Below are 18,356 nucleotides of genomic sequence, written 5' to 3'. Positions count from 1 at the left end.
TTTATCTTCTTTAATGCTTTTATATTTCCGAATGAGGTGCTCAAAGTTACTCAGGTCTGGAACCAGCTCTGAATACTCTTCATCTTGAAAGGTGCTCGTCAACATGGCCGTAAAGAAGGAGGAGTCTGAGCGCAGCGCCGTTCCACCAGCTACAGGTTTAATATCAGATCAACAGTAGAAAAACAGAGGCAGAGGCTACAGACGAACAGAAGAGTAGGAAACAGCATCCAACAGGCTCTTAAAATAATTCCTCTGTACAGTATTTACACACACACAGACACGCACACACACAAAGTACAGTACGGCTACACACTGAGGAGGAGTCACAGGATGCAGCGTCAGTCTCAACGCTGCCCTCTGATTGGTCCGTCCTCCTCCATCCACAGTATTTTTTAAAATTATTCTTCTGTGAAGCTGAGTCGCTTCCAGGTGGAGTCCAGAGAGGTCAAAGGTCACGGCTGGGAGGAGGGGGGCGCAGAAATGTGAGGAGAAAACAAGTGACCGTGAGACGACGGATAGCTCCGCCCCTCCCCCCTCTCGCCGCCATTGAATGGTCCGACCCGCCTCAGCCGCTCCTCTCAACCACCGGCAGCCCCTCAACGCGTCTCCACCCACCAGGTCCTCGAGACCTCCGCTGCCCGCCCACCGAGCACCATGGAACCGCCTGCAACCAGCAGAACCAGCAGAAGTCACCCCTGAGGTCTCAGCAGCCCAGCAGAGAGAGAGGGGTGGGGGGTGTCAGCCGGCTGGACGTCCAGGCAGAGAAATCAAACGTACACCAACACCATTGAACTGATGTCGAAACAGAAACGCTTCCTCATGTGATCCGGTCACATGACTCTGGGCAGGATGGAGGTCAGCCAATCACGTGGGCCTACAGACGGGAGAGAGGTGGATGATGGAGCTGGTCTGGAGTCAGTCTTTATTAACCTCAAACCTCACAGCTTCAGTTCCCCGGTCAAAGCTTTTCATCGGCACATTCATGTTCTCTCTTTTCCTCATAATGTCCAGGGCTTTTATTGTGAAAGGAAAGAACAGCCGGCGTGGATCTGGTCTGGTCAAAGTGGTCTCGGTTCAGACTGGAGCGAGTTTCCTCATCGACCAATCACGTTGTCCGAACCACAAAGGACACTCGGACCTGATCCCTCCTTCGCTTTCACAATAAAAGCCGAACTGAGATCAGTTTTTACTTGTTAATGTTTCACCATGAACATGAAGGAGGACTTTGACCTTTGACCTCTGGGGTTCTGTCTTACCGGTCTCACCTCCGTGCCGGGGGGTACATGGACGGGGCGGACGCCTGTTGACTGGCAACGATGGCTGAGGAGAGGCCTGAGAGAGGGGGGGGGCGGGCATTAGTTATCCACAGAGGACAGACAGGTGTCTCACCTGAGAGGACAGACAGGTGTCTCATGTCTCACCTGAGAGGACAGACAGGTGTCTCAGGTCTCACACGAGAGGAGACAGGTGTCTCATGTCTCACCTGAGAGGACAGACAGGTGTCTCACCTGAGAGGACAGACAGGTGTCTCATGTCTCACACGAGAGGAGACAGGTGTCTCATGTCTCACCTGAGAGGACAGACAGGTGTCTCATGTCTCACCCGAGAGGACGGACAGGTGTCTCATGTCTCACCCGAGAGCACAGACAGGTGTCTCATGTCTCACCTGAGAGGACAGACAGGTGTCTCATGTCTCACCTGAGAGGACAGACAGGTGTCTCATGTCTCACCTGAGAGGACAGACAGGTGTCTCACCTGAGAGGACAGACAGGTGTCTCACCTGAGAGGACAGACAGGTGTCTCATGTCTCACACGAGAGGACAGACAGGTGTCTCATGTCTCACCTGAGAGGACAGACAGATGTCTCACCTGAGAGGACAGACAGGTGTCTCATGTCTCACCTGAGAGGACAGACAGGTGTCTCATGTCTCACCCGAGAGGACAGACAGGTGTCTCATGTCTCACCCGAGAGGACAGACAGGTGTCTCATGTCTCACCCGAGAGGACAGACAGGTGTCTCATGTCTCACCTGAGAGGACAGACAGGTGTCTCATCCGAGAGGACAGACAGGTGTCTCATGTCTCACCCGAGAGGACAGACAGGTGTCTCATGTCTCACCCGAGAGGACAGACAGGTGTCTCATGTCTCACCCGAGAGGACAGACAGGTGTCTCATGTCTCACCTGAGAGGACAGACAGGTGTCTCATGTCTCACCTGAGGCGTAGGACAGGTCGTACTGTCCCGACAGCAGCTGGTAGCCCAGGTGGTGATGGGAAGGCAGCATGCATTGGGAGGGCGAGGTCCGGGGCCGGTCCCCCTCCCGGTCCCGGTCCTGGTCCCAGTCGTGGGGGGTCTTGTTGTCCTGGACCGACGGGGACTTGGTCTTGTACTGGCTGGCGTGCTGCTGCAGCAGCTCCAGAGCTTTGGCCTCTCCGGGCGGCTTCACCGTGGGACTGGACCTGGACGGCTTGTCCAGCTCCTCGTTGGCCCCGTAGGACGGGAAGGAGTAACCGGCCGGCAGGTAGGAGGCTAGGAGACAGGAGAGGAGACAGAAGAGGAGACATGAGAAGAGACACGAGACGAGACATGAGGAGACACGACAGGAGAGGAGACGCGAGAGGAAACACGAGACATGAGAGGAGACATGAGAGAGAGGAGACACGAGAGGAGACATGAGAGGAGACACGAGAGGAAACATGAGGAGACATGAGAGGAGACACGAGAGGAGACATGAGAGAGAGGAGACATGAGAGAAAACACGAAAGGAGACATGAGAGGAGACACGAGAGGAGACATGAGGAGACACAAGAGGAGACATGAGAAGAGACACGAGAGGAGACATGAGAGGAAACATGAGGAGACACGAGAGGAGACATGAGAGGAAACACGAAAGGAGACATGAGAGGAAACATGAGGACATGAGAGGAAACACGAAAGGAGACGCGAGAGGAGACATGAGAGGAGACACGAAAGGAGACATGAGAAGAGACACGAGAGGAAACATGAGAGGAGACACGAAAGGAGACATGAGAAGAGACACGAGAGGAAACATGAGGAGACACGAGAGGAGACATGAGAGGAGACACGAGAGAGAGGAGACATGAGAGGAAACACGAAAGGAGACATGAGAGGAAACATGAGGAGACATGAGAGGAGACACGAAAGGAGACACGAGAGGAAACATGAGGAGACACGAGAGGAGACACGAAAGGAGACACGAGAGGAAACATGAGGAGACACGAGAGGAGACATGAGAGGAGACACGAAAGGAGACATGAGAGGAAACATGAGGAGACATGAGAGGAAACACGAAAGGAGACACGAGAGGAGACATGAGAGGAGACACGAGAGGAAACATGAGGAGACACGAGAGGAGACACGAGAGGAGACATGAGAGAGAGGAGAGATGAGAGGAGACACGAGAGGAGACATGACAGGAAACACGAAAGGAGACATGAGAGGAAACATGAGGAGACATGAGAGGAAACACGAAAGGAGACGCGAGAGGAGACATGAGAGAAAACACGAAAGGAGACATGAGAAGAGACACGAGAGGAGACATGAGAGGAAACACGAAAGGAGACATGAGAGGAGACATGAGGAGTCATTCTAGTTCATAACCAACACTACATTTTACTAGATTACACCTGAATGCACCATGAGAACGTTATCATTTACCTTCAGCCAGGACCCATGTTCACTGAGCAGAGCCTGAAGGCACCATCTCTTACCAGGGTAGTTCTGCATCATGACGGAGGGCAATCCCCGGTAGCCCGGGTGGCTGGGCTCATAGGCATGGCTGTAGGCGTACGGCCCGTGCATGTAGGGCATGTAGCCCTGGTGGTGCTGGGCCAGCGGGGAGGAGAACTGCATGTGCGGGGGGGGCCGCGCCTCCTTCCCTCCCCCCCGGTGCTCCTCCGGAGGCAGCTGAGTCCTGCCCTCCGCCCCCTCCTTGGCCCGCGGCCGCTCCTCCTTCCCCTTGCGGTCGCGCTCCCTCTCCCGCTCCTCCTTCCACCGCTGGTCCTCCTCCTGAGGTTTGGGGGCCTCGGAGTACTTGTTGGGGTAGACGTACGGCCACAAGCGCGAGTCCGGCTCCTGCAGGAGGAGAGAGTCAGGAAAGATGGCCGACAGCGTAGAGACCTGTCGACCACCTTGTAGCCCCGCCCCTAAAGCGACCCCTGCTTCATGGGCTCTAAATGACCTGAATGGACTAAATGATGACGTCATGCTGAATAGAAGAAGAAACTAGCGATGGAGACTGAACTCATGTTCACTGTGTGTGTGTGTGTGTTACCTGTCTGTACCACATGGCGGGCTCCACCCCTGCCGGCTTGGCCTCCTCTTTCCCATGACGCCCCGCTTCGCTCAGCTTCATCTTCAGGCCTTCGCACTGCGCCGCCGGCGCCTTCTGCTCCTCCGTCTTGGCCATGATGACCGACTTGGACTGCTTCGCCGCCGGGGGGGGGGCCTCTTTGGGCTTGCCCGGGTTGGGCCCCCCCTTGGCGCCGAGGTCCGTGAGGCTGGGGGCTCGGGACAGGGCGGGGGGCCCCTTGCCCTCGGGCTTCTTGTGGCGCTCCTCGTGCTGCTGGCGGGAGGCGGGGTTGGAGGCCAGCAGGTGGGCGTGGTAGGCCTGGTCGGGGCCGTAGGCGTAGGGGGCGTAGTACTGGTTGTAGTAGAGCGGCTGGGCGTACACGTTGGAGCGCTGCTGGATGACGGAGAGCTGCTGGGGCTCCACCTGCCGCTCCTCCTGAGGCTCCACCTTCAGCTTCACCTCCTCCTCCTCCGGCTCCTCCTCCTTCTCCTTCTTCACCTTCACCTGAGCTCCTTCCACGTGCGGCGGCGCTGCGGGCGGCGCCCCCGGGCTGGCGTTGGGGTAGCTGGGGGAGTAGTAGGAGTCGTAGTTGGGGTAGTACGGCGAGTCCTTGCTGGGGGTCTGGGGGGGGAACAGGGCCTTCTTGGCCCCCTCCCGGGGCCCCTGGTCCTGTTCCGTTTTGACCTTCACGCCCTCAGACTTCCCCTCGCCGTCCTCCCCGGCGTCGGAGATGTCGGAGTAGGCGGGGCTTCCGCTCTGGTCCCCGTTCTGGTTGGCCTCCATGCGGCTGCCCACGCCGATGGAGGGGCTGGGCGCGTTGTCCGAGAAGCTGTACACCTTGTCGGCCTCGGCCTTGATGCTCGCCAGGCGGCTCTGCTGGGCTTCCGCGGAGCCGTTGAGCAAAGCGTCGTCCGAGTACGGGCTCCTCCCCTCCTCCGGCCGCCCCCCCTTCCCCTTTGGGCTGTCCCCCTCCTTCCCGCCCTCCCTCTTCCTCTTGTCCTTCTTCTTCTTGTCCTTGGGGGTGGGGCTGGAGGCGGGGTCCGCCAGAGGGGGCGGTTTCATCTGAGGGCTCTGGGGGACGGGCTGTACCAGTGAGGCCTGCGCGGGGGAGCACGCCTGCAGGCCGTAGGGTGAGGGTGCGCTGGGGCAGGGGGGCCGCTTCACGCCTTTCTGGGCAAGTTTATCCGCTTTGGCCTCGTCCGTCAAACACGCCCCCTCCTCGCCGCCGTCCGCCCCCTCTGGCTCCGCCCCCTCCGCCTCGCCCGCCTTCTTCCTCCCCTTGGACGTCGGCTTCCCCGGCGAAGGGGACGGGGCGTCGAACCCCCGACCCTTGGGCGTGGTGGAGCGGGCGGGCGACACGGAGGCGCCGTTGCAGGAGGCGGGGTCAGGGTCGTCTCCGTACTCGCTGTCTCCGTCGTGGTCGCTGTGCGCTCTCGCCTGGTGGTACTTGAGCCCGTTGATATGCTTGTACTTCTTGTTGCAGGAGGGGTGGGGGCAGTCGATGAGCACGGGGGAGGGGCAGGCCCGGTCCAGCTGCAGGGGGGCGGGGGGGTCACAGTCCGTCCTCGTCCTCTTGGCGGCCTTGGTGTCCTCCGAGCTGGAGGTGGGCTCCATGTCGGAGGCCGGCTTGCTCTTCCTCTTGGCGGAGGACGGGCTGTCCTTGGCGTCCTCGGCGGCGCTGCCCGCCGTCTGGCTCCCTCTCCGTCCTTTGCTGTTGGCGGCGGCGCCGCGCATCTTGCCTCCTGCTGCTCCTCCCCCTCCTGCGCCTCCTACTCCTCCTCCTCCTCCGCCGCTGCCCCGGTTGTCCGAGGAGGTGCTGTTGTCGTTGAGCGGCGTGTTGCCGCCCGGACGCATCCTCTTCCCCCGACCGCGGCCGGGACGCATCTCCACGTCACTGGAGGGAGACTCACAGAACCTGCGGACAGAAGAGGAGGAGGATGAGAAGAAGTAAGAGGAGCAGGAGGAGGAGAAAGAGGAGGAGGAGGAATGAGGAGGATGGGAAGAAGTAGGAAGAGGATGGGAAGGAGGAGGATAAGGTGGAGGTGGAGCAGGAGGAGAGGAAGGAGGAGGAGGAAGAGGATGGGAAGAAGGTAGATGAGGAGGAGCAGCAGGAGGAGGAGGAGCTGCCTGCACCAATGCATCTCAATCTCATGGTTTAATCATGGATTATCTTAAATCTATTTTACCAACGACTCTCTGAAGCTCCGCCCACTTATATCAACTGTGAAGAATCAAGAAAACGACGAGGAGGCATTATAATTATTATTGTCTGTAAACTCACGTTCATAAACTACTTTATTACCTTTCAACAAATCCTGTAGAGAAACAAGTCTTAAATTATTAAGAATATCCTGCAAAATATTAAATTTGGCTGCTAAATATTTAGGATGTTAGAGCAGCAGCAGCCGGTTAGATTCAGGCATACGCCATGAGGGGCGGAGCCTCTCTACGTCAGGCAAATGAGGAGAATTTTATTTGCATCCATTCATCTGCACGTCGACTTTTCATGATTCTACTGTGAACGCAGCATGAGAACCAGACCGGACTGGTTCCGGACTGGTTCCTCGTGGTGCATGGTTCTAGGTACCTGGGAGGGGCCCAGTCGTGCCGGGTGCAGTCCAGCAAGGTTCCCACGTAGGTCTTGTTCCTCCAGGTGACGTTAACAACCAACATACCTGCAGACACAAACCATGTGACATGAAACTCCGCCCCTCCTGCTGTGCGATTAGTGGTTCTTAAAAATAAATGTTTTAAAAATATAGAATTATAGAAATTAAAAACAAAATAAACAAATAAATAAAACAAAACGTTAACAACCAGCATGTCTGCAGACACAAACCATGTGACATGAAACTCCGCCCTTCCTGCTGCGCGATTACTGGTTCTTAAAAATAAGTTTTACAAATATAGAATTATAGAAATTATTTTAAAAATAAAATAAAATAAAAACATTAAATAAAATAAATAAACACATGTCTAATATCTCTCTCCATCTGTGCACTGCTCACCGTCCTCCGTCTCCTGCCACACGATGCCCTCCAGGTTGACGCTGGTGCCTGGCTCACAGGGTCCGAGGCACTCCGGCTCCGTCCCCAGCGCCGCGTCCGCCGTGTTCACCGCCACCGAGCGCGTGCGAACCATGATCTGCTCGCAGGGAGACGAGATGGTGCTGGTGGGGACGGGAGCGAGGAGGTGGAGAGGAGGAGCAGGGGTGGAGACCGGAGACTCCATCTGGGGAGAAGACGAGATTATTACATCACAATGTGGGGGGGACTGATTGACAGGTAACACCAGAGGTGGCATCTCTCCATCACCCTTACCTTTACACACACCGTCTCCTCTTCCCCCTCATCCCCCTCTTCCTCCTCCTCCTCTTCCTCCTCCAGTTCCTCCAGTTCCTCCTCAGGTTCTCCTTTCCCCGGTGGGTCCAGGTTGCCGAGCTGCTCCCCCGCGATGGCCTCAGTGTCCTGTTGGCCCTCGTAGGGTCCCCCGGCAACCCCCGCCGGCCCGAGGGGGAACACGCAGTCCTTCTCGACCTCCAACTTCTCCTTCTTAATTTTCACAGAAAGCCCGTCTTTATCCTTCTTCGCGGCAGGCAGGGCGCGGCAGGGCTTACTGGATTTGTCGGACCCCTTCGGGGGGGTAGTGGGGTTGGGGTTGTGGGTCAGCGGGTCCCCGGGGGGCCGCCCCCGAACCTCCTTCTTGGCTCCGTCCAAGCCAGGGGCCTTGGCGCCCTCCTTTGAATTCTTACTGCGCTTGGCCTTGGATTTACTGTCTTTGCCCTGCCCGCCGCCTGCAGGGCTCACAAACTTGATATTGTCCGGTAGCTGGACCGCGGCGCCGGGGGCCGCCATGGCCCCGCCCCCTTCTTTACCGCTCGACATCTCCAGCTTGTCCTTCTCCAGGTCGGCGTCCAGGTCGATGATCAGGTTGCCCACACCGATGTCCCACTCGTCGCCGCTGTCGTACGCCTCCACCGCGCTGGAGTCCTCGCCTGCAGGGCCGCTGCTGAGGGACATCTTAGGGTCCCGGAGCCGTAGGGGGGCCGCAGGGGGGCCGCAGGACGCCTCCTCAGGGCCCGGCCCCACGCCAACGCCCTGCTGCCCACATCGCCTCCTGCAGGAGACACACCACAGGTTACACAGGGAGGAGCAGGTCATTGATTACACACACAGGGGGCATAAAAAACACATGGTCTTCACACGTGGTAAAGCTGCTTGTTTTATCCAACATAGTAATAATTATTATATATAATTATAATAATTCACGTCAACACAGAAAGCAGATCAATGTCGTAAATAAAGAAACATTCTAGACGTCAAAACTAGTGATGAGTGAAGGACTAATCTGGTGTTTTAGTCCAAGTCCTCCTCTGGAGATACAGAGGTGAGGAACGGACTCTACACCTCCTCTCTGTTCTTCTCCAGAGAGGAAGAGGAAGAGGAGGGTTTAACGACGGCTTCAGAGAGGAGATGTATTCAAGGAGGAAACATCTGGACCGCATTCATCCAGAATCACAAGTGCAGCGTTCAAGACGCCTGGTTAGCTTAGCTTAGCATGAAGCCTGGAAACAGCGAGCGTGGCTAAAACCAAAGGTAACAACCTGCCGACTGGACCACAGACGGTCTGGTTCAGGTCTGCTTCCTGTCTGGTTCAGGTCTGGTTCTGGTGTAGTTCCTGTCTGGTTCAGGTCTGCTTCCTGTCTGGTTCAGGTGTACTTCCTGTCTGGTTCAGGTCTGGTTCAGGTGTAGTTCCTGTCTGGTTCAGGTCTGCTTCCTGTCTGGTTCAGGTGTACTTCCTGTCTGGTTCAGGTCTGGTTCTGGTGTAGTTCCTGTCTGGTTCAGGTCTGCTTCCTGTCTGGTTCAGGTGTACTTCCTGTCTGGTTCAGGTGTACTTCCTGTCTGGTTCAGGTCTGGTTCAGGTGTAGTTCCTGTCTGGTTCAGGTCTGCTTCCTGTCTGGTTCAGGTCTGCTTCCTGTCTGGTTCAGGTCTGCTTCCTGTCTGGTTCAAGTCTGCTTCCTGTCTGGTTCTGGTGTAGTTCCTGTCTGGTTCAGGTCTGCTTCCTGTCTGGTTCAGGTGTACTTCCTGTCTGGTTCAGGTGTACTTCCTGTCTGGTTCAGGTCTTCTTCCTGTCTGGTTCAGGTGTACTTCCTGTCTGGTTCAGGTCTTCTTCATGTCTGGTTCAGGTGTACTTCCTGTCTGGTTCAGGTGTACTTCCGGTCTGGTTCAGGTCGGGTTCAGGTGTACTTCCTGTCTGGTTCAGGTCTGCTTCCTGTCTGGTTCAGGTCTTCTTCCTGTCTGGTTCAGGTCTACTTCCTGTCTGGTTCAGGTCTGGTTCAGGTGTACTTCCTGTCTGGTTCAGGTCTACTTCCTGTCTCCACAGACCAAACTAAACCTTTAGTTTTCTCAGTTCTTTTAAGTCTTGTCTGGACTATTTTTTCATGTCTGGCTCTGCGTCTCTTTTATGACATTTTATCTTTGAGTTTATTGCTTTCGATGTCTCGTATAAAGAGCAGTGAATCATCTCGATGTTAAATACTAATCATCGTGTTGTGTCAGAAGGAAGCGGATGAAGTGAAGCATTGATTCAATAATCCAAAGATGATCTCATTGATAATCAAACCCTGTAATCAGAGCCCTCGGTAACGAACTTAAAGGAGTAATAAAAACAGAACCCTGTGCTTCACTTCCTGTGGTTCAGGCTGAATGAAGCTGATGGTCTAAGATGCTCCGTGAGGACCAGGTTCCTCAGGAGGATGAACAAGACAACAGTGAAAGACTGAGATGGACTGGATGAAGCAGATTGAGTCACACAGCAGAAGAAGTCAGGCACTCACACCTCCAACCAGACCCTGGGTTTACTAGAAAGACGTATACACCGTTTACAAATCCTATGAGGAGCATGAATTCATATATCTGCAGTAAATACATCGCTGTGTGTATGACATCTGCTGCAAGATACAAATAAATAATCATTCGTTAGCATCGGTTAGCCACATTACTGATGAATGTTTAGGTTGTGAGGACAGTAATCATAATCATCTTGTTTGGCCATGAGTGTTTTAAATACAAAGATGAGGCTTTGAAGGCTAATCATCTAATGGTGGAGGGGGTTAACACTACCCCAGCTAACCTTAACTAGACCATATAACCCAGTTACCCTAGTTACTGTAGCTAACCCAGTTACTGTCGCTAACCCAGTTACTGTCGCTAACCCAGTTACCCTAGTTACTGTAGCTAACCCAGTTACTGTAGCTACTGTAGATAACCCAGTTACCCTAGTTACTGTAGATAACCCAGTTACCCTAGTTACTGTAGCTAACCCAGTTACTGTCGCTAACCCAGTTACTGTCGCTAACCCAGTTACTGTAGATAACCCAGTTACCCTAGTTACTGTAGCTAACCCAGTTACTGTCGCTAACCCAGTTACTGTAGCTACTGTAGATAACCCAGTTACCCTAGTTACTGTAGATAACCCAGTTACCCTAGTTACTGTAGCTAACCCAGTTACTGTAGCTAACCCAGTTACTGTCGCTAACCCAGTTACTGTAGATAACCCAGTTACCCTAGTTACTGTAGCTAACCCAGTTACCCTAGTTACTGTAGATAACCCAGTTACTGTAGCTAACCCAGTTACCCTAGTTACTGTAGCTAACCCAGTTACCCTAGTTACTGTAGATAACCCAGTTACTGTAGCTAACCCAGTTACCCTAGTTTCTGTAGCTAACCCAGTTACCCTAGTTACTGTAGCTAACCCAGTTACCCTAGTTTCTGTAGCTAACCCAGTTACCCTAGTCACTGTAGATAACCCAGTTACCCTAGTTACTGTAGCTAACCCAGTTACCCTAGTTACTGTAGCTAACCCAGTTACCCTAGTTACTGTAGATAACCCAGTTACCCTAGTCACTGTAGATAACCCAGTTACCCTAGTCACTGTAGATAACCCAGTTACCCTAGTTACTGTAGCTAACCCAGTTACCCTAGTCACTGTAGATAACCCAGTTACCCTAGTTACTGTAGCTAACCCAGTTACCCTAGTTACTGTAGCTAACCCAGCTACCCTAGTTACTGTAGATAACCCAGTTACCCTAGTTACTGTAGCTAACCCAGTTACCCTAGTCACTGTAGATAACCCAGTTACCCTAGTCACTGTAGATAACCCAGTTACCCTAGTTACTGTAGCTAACCCAGCTACCCTAGTTACTGTAGATAACCCAGTTACCCTAGTTACTGTAGCTAACCCAGTTACCCTAGTCACTGTAGATAACCCAGTTACCCTAGTTACTGTAGCTAACCCAGCTACCCTAGTTACTGTAGATAACCCAGTTACCCTAGTTACTGTAGCTAACCCAGTTACCCTAGTCACTGTAGCTAACCCAGCTACCCTAGTTACTGTAGATAACCCAGTTACCCTAGTTACTGTAGCTAACCCAGTTACCCTAGTTACTGTAGATAACCCAGTTACCCTAGTTACTGTAGCTAACCCAGTTACCCTAGTTACTGTAGCTAACCCAGCTACCCTAGTTACTGTAGCTAACCCAGTTACCCTAGTCACTGTAGATAACCCAGTTACCCTAGTTACTGTAGATAACCCAGTTACCCTAGTCACTGTAGATAACCCAGTTACCCTAGTTACTGTAGATAACCCAGTTACCCTAGTTACTGTAGCTAACCCAGTTACCCTAGTCACTGTAGATAACCCAGTTACCCTAGTTACTGTAGCTAACCCAGCTACCATTAGCTGAAGAGGCCCTGGTGTTAGCTCTGCATCTCTTTGGCATTAAGATAACACGCAAAATACCACCGTCTCAGCTGACTACGATATTCACATATCTATGATAACCTTCAAACACACATTAACATCCACTTTAGGGCGCAACGCCGACTAACGTGCAGCCGTGTTTGCTCAAGCTGTGAACCGAGGCCCCACCGCGGCCCGCTAGGAGGCTAACTGCGTCCAATATCGGACGCTCTGATGGGTGAGACTGTCCAGATACGTCCGCGTAACGCTGCGTTAAACCCGAACATTTCACAGCAAGCACAACCGACTTCTACCGCCAACACACGGGGCAACAACCCGGACACACAACGCCGCGAATATAGAAAGTTGACCCAGCGTCTTAATACGTCGCCCAATGGACAATTAAGCGATGCGGTTTCTGTCAAAGCGGTGGATCCATTATCGGACAGGTAGACAACATGTCTCCCAAAACACCCAAAATAATCCCGTTCAGCGCTGTTCTACAGCATAACCACACTAATAGGACACTAAACTATGTTTTTTATATGAATAAACAGCGTATTCAGAGTGTATAAAACGTTGATAAACAGCTTTAAAAACACACCGCCGCACCCGGGCGGGCGTCTAAAAACGACATCCAGCGGTCGCTGTATCTTAGCAACAGCGCGGCTAACCGTGACACGGACACACGGAGACCCTGTTAGTGAAAACGCGTTATAAGGAGGAGGTGGAGGTGACAGGTCGAGGTGAGATATTAAATAAAGGCCCAAGCCGGTCAGATCGGGGACCTGTCCGGTAATGGACACACGTGCCTCCTCCCCGTTGGCTCCAGACAAAGACAGCGGCTAACCGGCTAACCGGAGACGAGCTAGCGGGATCCCACGTTTCAACACCGGAGGAAGGAAAAAAAGAGGCACATAAAAGTGTAGTAAAATCCCTCCGGTTCCAACGCTGCCACTCACCTCCCGGGTGGTTAGAGATCCCGCTCCGGACGGCGCTCACGTGCACTCCATAGGGTTCCCCCCGGTAAGCCCCGGTTCACAAAAACCCAAACAACAGTTTTATAAACAAGCTCCCGAGAACCGGAGGGTCGAAGCGGCCAACGTGCTCCCAGTCCACCGGCCCGTCACACGGTCACATCCCGCGGCGGGGAGCGCGGACGTGTCGGAAGTCACTTCAGGGGCCTGGTCCGGAATGAGAGCAGTCCCGGGTCGGCCATGGCTGGATGTTGGGTATTCCCAGGGGATTCAGGGGCTTCTTCCCCCCGCCAACAGACGCTCAGACGGCTACAGACGGACGAGTAGCGCCGTGGGGAGAAATGGCTGCTCGGGTACAATGCAACCAAACCCCGGAACGCTGGATCAATGGAGGCACTGGACTGGAGCAGAGGCATTAGACCTGGACTGGAGTAGAGACGCTGGACACATATATATATGTGTATACGTGTGTATACATATATATATGTATCCATCCGACATCTCTCTCTCTCTCTCTCTGCGGCTCAGCATATTTAAGTATTTTTTTTAATCTGCCTTCGAAGTGTTTTAATTACATATTGTTATTCTGATCACTGTGATTGATCCCCTAATCAACGAGGTCTCAGGTGATGACGTCACCAAGAGCTCGAGAACGTTTCCCACTCGGTGAAACACTGAAATCTTCTTTACTCGAGAAACCTGCATCTGGTTTATTGGCCACCAGGGGGCAGCACAACATTCACACGTTCATTTATGGTCTGTTTTGACTAAACGATCATACTGTACTAAATGATGACATGCTGTATAGAAGAAGACTTGAAACTAGAGACTGAGACATAAACTCATGTTTAAAATGTTTACTGAGGGAAAACATCAAGAGAGAAGTAGTTATTGTAAATCCAAATCAAAGAGGAATGTTGCATGTGTTGTTTAATATGTAAGAAGTGTGTGTGTGTGTGTGTGTGTGTGTGTGTGTGTGTGTGTGTGTGTGTGTGTGTGTGTGTGTGTGTGTGTGTGTGTGTGTGTGTGTGTGTGTGTGTGTGTGTGTGTGTGTGTGTGTGTGTGTGTGTGTCCTCAGCTCAGTCATAATTAATTGGAACCGTAGCTTGCAGAGATAAAGAAGGGTACATCTCCATGGTGACAACTTCCCAGGCACACACAGCCGGTTGGACTGTGACTCAGTGAACGAGTGGATCCTCAGAGGAGCAGCATGCACAGATCCTACCAGCCGTTGAAACCCGTCACCAACCGCTACCTGCAGCAGAGATGGGACCAGCAGGACTACGAGAACCACCGCAGGAAGGTAGGGGGACTGGGTGGTGGAGGACTGAGTGGTTAAGGACTGAGTGGTGGAGGTCTGAGTGGCGGAGGACTGAGTGGTGGAGGACTGGGTGGTGGAGGACTGGGTGGTTAAGGACTGAGTGGTGGAGGTCTGAGTGGTGGAGGACTGGGTGGTGGAGGACTGAGTGATGGAGGTCTGAGTGGTGGAGGACTGGGTGGTGGAGGACTGGGTGGTTAAGGACTGAGTGGTGGAGGTCTGAGTGGTGGAGGTCTGGGTGGTTAAGGACTGAGTGGTGGAGGTCTGAGTGGTGGAGGACTGGGTGGTGGAGGACTGGGTGGTGGAGGACTGAGTGGTGGAGGACTGGGTGGTGGAGGACTGAGTGGTGGAGGACTGAGTGGTGGAGGACTGGGTGGTGGTTACATATTCCCTGTAGATTCAGTAGGTGTAGTCGTTCCTGTGTTTACCCCCCAGGTGAGCTCCTCTCTGCCAGTAGTGGACATGAAGGGCAAGAGGACTCCAGATCACGTCCAACTGAAACTCAAAAAACTGCAGGTCAGTGGACACGCACACACACACACACACACACATACATATACACACACATACATATACACACACACACACACAGTATCAGTTGTTTCTTGGTCTCTCCAGCTGCAGGACGAGCGTCTGTCCGTCATCGACAGGGACAACCGACTGTTGGCTTCCAAGCTGGCCCACATCGTCTGCTCTAAAGGTCTGGTGGACCACCAGAACCAGAACCAGAACCACCTGAGGAGGTAAGAACCGCCTGAGACCCCACACAACACCGGAGGGTTAGTCCTGCAGATACGGCCAGACCGCAACATACGCCATGTTAGCCCTACGTTACGCCACGTTATGTCGTGTTTCGTCTTTTTACGTCGTGTTCCGCCGTGTTCCGACGTTATATTGTGTTCCGTTGTGTTACATCATTTTACTTCCTGTTAGTCTTACGTTACGTCGTGTTACGCTGTGTTACGTCATGTTACGTCGTGTTACTTCCTGTTAGTCTTACGTTACGTCGTGTTACTTCCTGTTAGTCCTACGTTGTGTTACGTTGTGTTACTTCCTGTTAGTCCTATGTTACGTTGTGTTACTTCCTGTTAGTCCTACGTTACGTTGTGTTACGCTGTGTTACGTCGTGTTACTTCCTGTTAGTCTTACGTTACGTCGTGTCACGTCGTGTTACTTCCTGTTAGTCCTACGTTACGCTGTGTTACGCTGTGTTACGTCGTGTTACTTCCTGTTAGTCTTACGTTACGTCGTGTCACGTCGTGTTACGTTGTGCCCTGCGTAGAGTTCTTCTCTTCCCACGAGGTCTTCCTCTCCTTGTTGGGCCGTTACATAATGGATGTGTCCTGCTCTGTTAGGCTGTTGAATTATTGAAGCTGGTGACAGCCTCTGGGATGGATCTCTCTCTGGGCCGGGGCAGCTCTCATCTTCACAGCAGCTAGAAAGCTTCTCTGAAACCTTTAATTCTGGACTCGGGGAGACAGGAAGCTGCTATGAATCCACTTCCTGAATCCACTTCCTCCCTCTTCCCTCTTCCTCCTCCCTCCTCATCCTCCCGGGTTCTTCCTCAGTCTGAATGCCGACAAGAGGAGGGAGGAGCTTCTGCTGGTGAGCCGTCAGAACGAGGCCATCTACCAGCGAATCACGAGCCGCCAGTCGGAGCACCGCCGCCAGGTGTGGTGGGAGGACTGGGAGAGGACGCGGCGCCACAGGGACCAGCTCTCCCGGTTCCCCCGAGGCCTCGCGGCCCAGGTGAGAACCTCAGGAAGACTTCTGAGACTGTAACGCTTGAAACCTGATGGAGGACGTTTGTGTCTGCAGAGGTCGAGCAGGAAGGTGAAGTTTTCCGCCCCGGAGGGCAGCGAGCGCTCTGAGGGCTTCAGCAGCGCCGAGCGGACGGGCCGAGGCCCCTGAAGCCCTAAAGACCTGAAGACCTGAAGCCCTGAAGGCCTAAAGACCTGAAGACCTGAGACCCTGACGCCCTAAAGCCCTGAAGCCCTGAAGGCCCTGCAGTCCTCCCGTTAGTAGACCGTGTGACTACAGGAACTTAAACTCATCTCCATCCTCATAATCTTGATTGTTTTAGTGTCTCGTTGTTTGAATATCAATAAATCGTCCATCTGATTTCTTTATTTCTGATCACTGAGACACACAAGTGATGATCCGTGTTCCACCAGATCATGAACATTGTTGTTGTGTTTACTTTAAAACAGTTCTCATGTATTTATTTTGTTCTTTGAGTGAAGACGTGGTGTAAACCTTCGGCCGGTCCACCAGGGGGCAGTAGAGGCATTCTCTGCTCTGAAGGTTCTTCTTCCTTCACTTCATTTGGGTTCTAGTTTCAGAATCTCCTCAAACAAACAAACAGGTTCTGCTTCTTTATACCTCTGAGAGGTTCATGTCCAGGACACTGGGCCATCTGGGACCAGGTCTCCCGTGAGGTCAGGTCGATGTGAACTCGGGTATAGACTATGAGAACATAGTCGTCATGTCACTTATGACACGTTGAAGTCTTAAATTCTGCATTACGGCCGTCGCCATCTTGTTTTTATGCAACCAGAGAACAGGAAGTGACGTAGACATGTCACTCACCTGGTAGCCCCGCCCTAAAGGTGTGCCCATCTCAGTGGTACTGGACTACCTGAGTGCCTATGAGCTCGTTTAACATCCTGATTATAATGTTTATGAAAGGACCTTCTGATCTCAACCTCTGGGGACTCTAAATGAAGGCGGGAGCGCTCCATCTGGTCGAGTTTCATGATTCACTGATTTCAGAAATCACTGATGGATATGATGATGATGAAGATGGAACACAAAAGTGAATAAAGGACCACACATTTCACTTTTGATCAACTTACAATAAATCTGACTGCTGGAGGTTGAGGTCCTGATCCAGACTCCTGCAGATGAAGTGCAGCTTGGACTCCGCCCCTCCTGCTTCCTGTCTCCTACGAGTTCTCTTCAGGCCAGGAAACTTTCCTCCAGCTTCCAAACGACGTCAAGCTTCGCTTCTCGGTCTGAATGTTTCAACCAGAACGTCATTTTGATCGTCATGCTTCTCTTTGTTGTTCATTACACGCGTTGTTCATAGCTCCCCAGTGGATGAACCACCATGGTCTCCAGAGGATGAACTACCATGGACCCAGAGGATGAACCACCATGGCCCCAGAGGATGAACCACCATGGCCCCAGAGGATGAACCACCATGGCCCCAGAGGATGAACCACCAAGGTCCCCAGAGGATGAACCACCAAGGTCCCCAGAGGATGAACCACCAAGGTCCCCAGAGGATGAACCACCATGGTCCCAGAGGATGAACCATTAACAACTCTGAATTCATCACGTGAACATCTGGACTCACTTCCTGTTTGTGCTCCAACCTGAAGAAGGTGAAGAGGTGTGTTCACTGCTCCTCCTGCTCCACCTCCTGCTCCACCTTTTCCTCCTCATCCTGCTCCTCCTTATCCTCTTCCTCCGCCTGCTCCTCCTCCTCCTCACACACCACAGCAGCAGAGTTCAGGAACAAGTCTCTCGTCTTCACAAACTCACTCATGGATTATCATCGTCTTCCTCTTCTGATGTGGACCTGCTGCTTCCTGCCAGGTGAGCGAGAGAGCACCGCTCAACACAGAGAGAGAGGGGGAGAGAGAGCACCACTCAACACAGAGAGAGAGGGGGAGAGAGAGAGCCCCTCTCAACACAGAGAGACAGAGAGAGAGGGACAGAGAGGGAGAGAGAGAGCATCACTGAACTGACCTATGTATATATGTTGTGGAAGCACCCAATTCGAAACATTTTAACCGCCACAACTGAGAGAGAGAGAGAGAGAGAGAGCATCACTCAATACACAGAGAGAGAGCATCACTCAACACTGAGAGAGAGGGGGAGAGAGAGAGCACCACTCAACTCAGAGAGAGAGGGGAGAGAGAGAGCATCACTCAACGCTGAGAGAGAGGGAGAGAGGGAGCATCACTCAACACTGAGAGAGAGGGAGCATCATTCAACACAGAGA

General features: G+C 53.0%; 3 protein-coding genes across 5 annotated transcripts in view; 2 read left to right on the top strand and 1 right to left on the bottom strand.

The window, feature by feature from the left end:
* Nucleotides 1-136: 136 nt before the first annotated feature.
* LOC130195259 (zinc finger protein 609-like) lies at nucleotides 137-13,473 on the bottom strand. 2 transcript variants are annotated; one of them, XM_056416699.1, is made up of 9 exons: nucleotides 13,015-13,473; nucleotides 7,633-8,428; nucleotides 7,321-7,543; nucleotides 6,900-6,987; nucleotides 4,295-6,227; nucleotides 3,732-4,095; nucleotides 2,215-2,529; nucleotides 1,257-1,332; nucleotides 137-874 (listed from the first exon to the last, which is right to left on the bottom strand). In XM_056416699.1, exons 2-8 carry the CDS (start codon nucleotides 8,329-8,331, stop codon nucleotides 1,262-1,264), a joined length of 3,693 nt encoding a protein of 1,230 aa, XP_056272674.1. In that variant the 5' UTR covers nucleotides 8,332-8,428; nucleotides 13,015-13,473; the 3' UTR covers nucleotides 137-874; nucleotides 1,257-1,261. The 2 variants fall into 2 exon arrangements, with proteins under 2 accessions (XP_056272674.1, XP_056272673.1); XM_056416698.1 differs by having other exon boundaries at nucleotides 1,266-1,332.
* Nucleotides 12,670-16,468, top strand: si:ch211-284k5.2 (uncharacterized protein CFAP97D2). 2 transcript variants are annotated; one of them, XM_056416729.1, is made up of 6 exons: nucleotides 12,670-13,078; nucleotides 14,108-14,332; nucleotides 14,783-14,863; nucleotides 14,966-15,090; nucleotides 15,916-16,096; nucleotides 16,166-16,468. In XM_056416729.1, the coding sequence occupies exons 2-6, from the start codon at nucleotides 14,240-14,242 to the stop codon at nucleotides 16,256-16,258; spliced, it is 573 nt and encodes a 190-aa protein (XP_056272704.1). In that variant the 5' UTR covers nucleotides 12,670-13,078; nucleotides 14,108-14,239; the 3' UTR covers nucleotides 16,259-16,468. The 2 variants fall into 2 exon arrangements, with proteins under 2 accessions (XP_056272704.1, XP_056272703.1); XM_056416728.1 differs by lacking the exon at nucleotides 12,670-13,078 and adding an exon at nucleotides 13,509-13,566.
* Nucleotides 16,469-17,888: 1,420 nt separating this feature from the next.
* The window catches only part of itga11b (integrin, alpha 11b), a 46,022-nt gene continuing 45,554 nt past the window's right edge, over nucleotides 17,889-18,356 (top strand). The window contains exon 1 of the mRNA XM_056416745.1: nucleotides 17,889-17,947. Within this exon, the coding sequence (XP_056272720.1) occupies nucleotides 17,896-17,947 (52 nt within the window). The 5' untranslated portion in view covers nucleotides 17,889-17,895. The remainder of the gene's footprint in view (nucleotides 17,948-18,356) is intronic.

This window comes from Pseudoliparis swirei, chromosome 6 (genome assembly GCF_029220125.1).
Source record: "Pseudoliparis swirei isolate HS2019 ecotype Mariana Trench chromosome 6, NWPU_hadal_v1, whole genome shotgun sequence".
Lineage (NCBI taxonomy): Eukaryota > Metazoa > Chordata > Actinopteri > Perciformes > Liparidae > Pseudoliparis > Pseudoliparis swirei.
The sequence above is the reverse complement of the archived record's forward strand: the minus strand, read 5'-3'. Positions and strand labels throughout refer to the sequence as shown.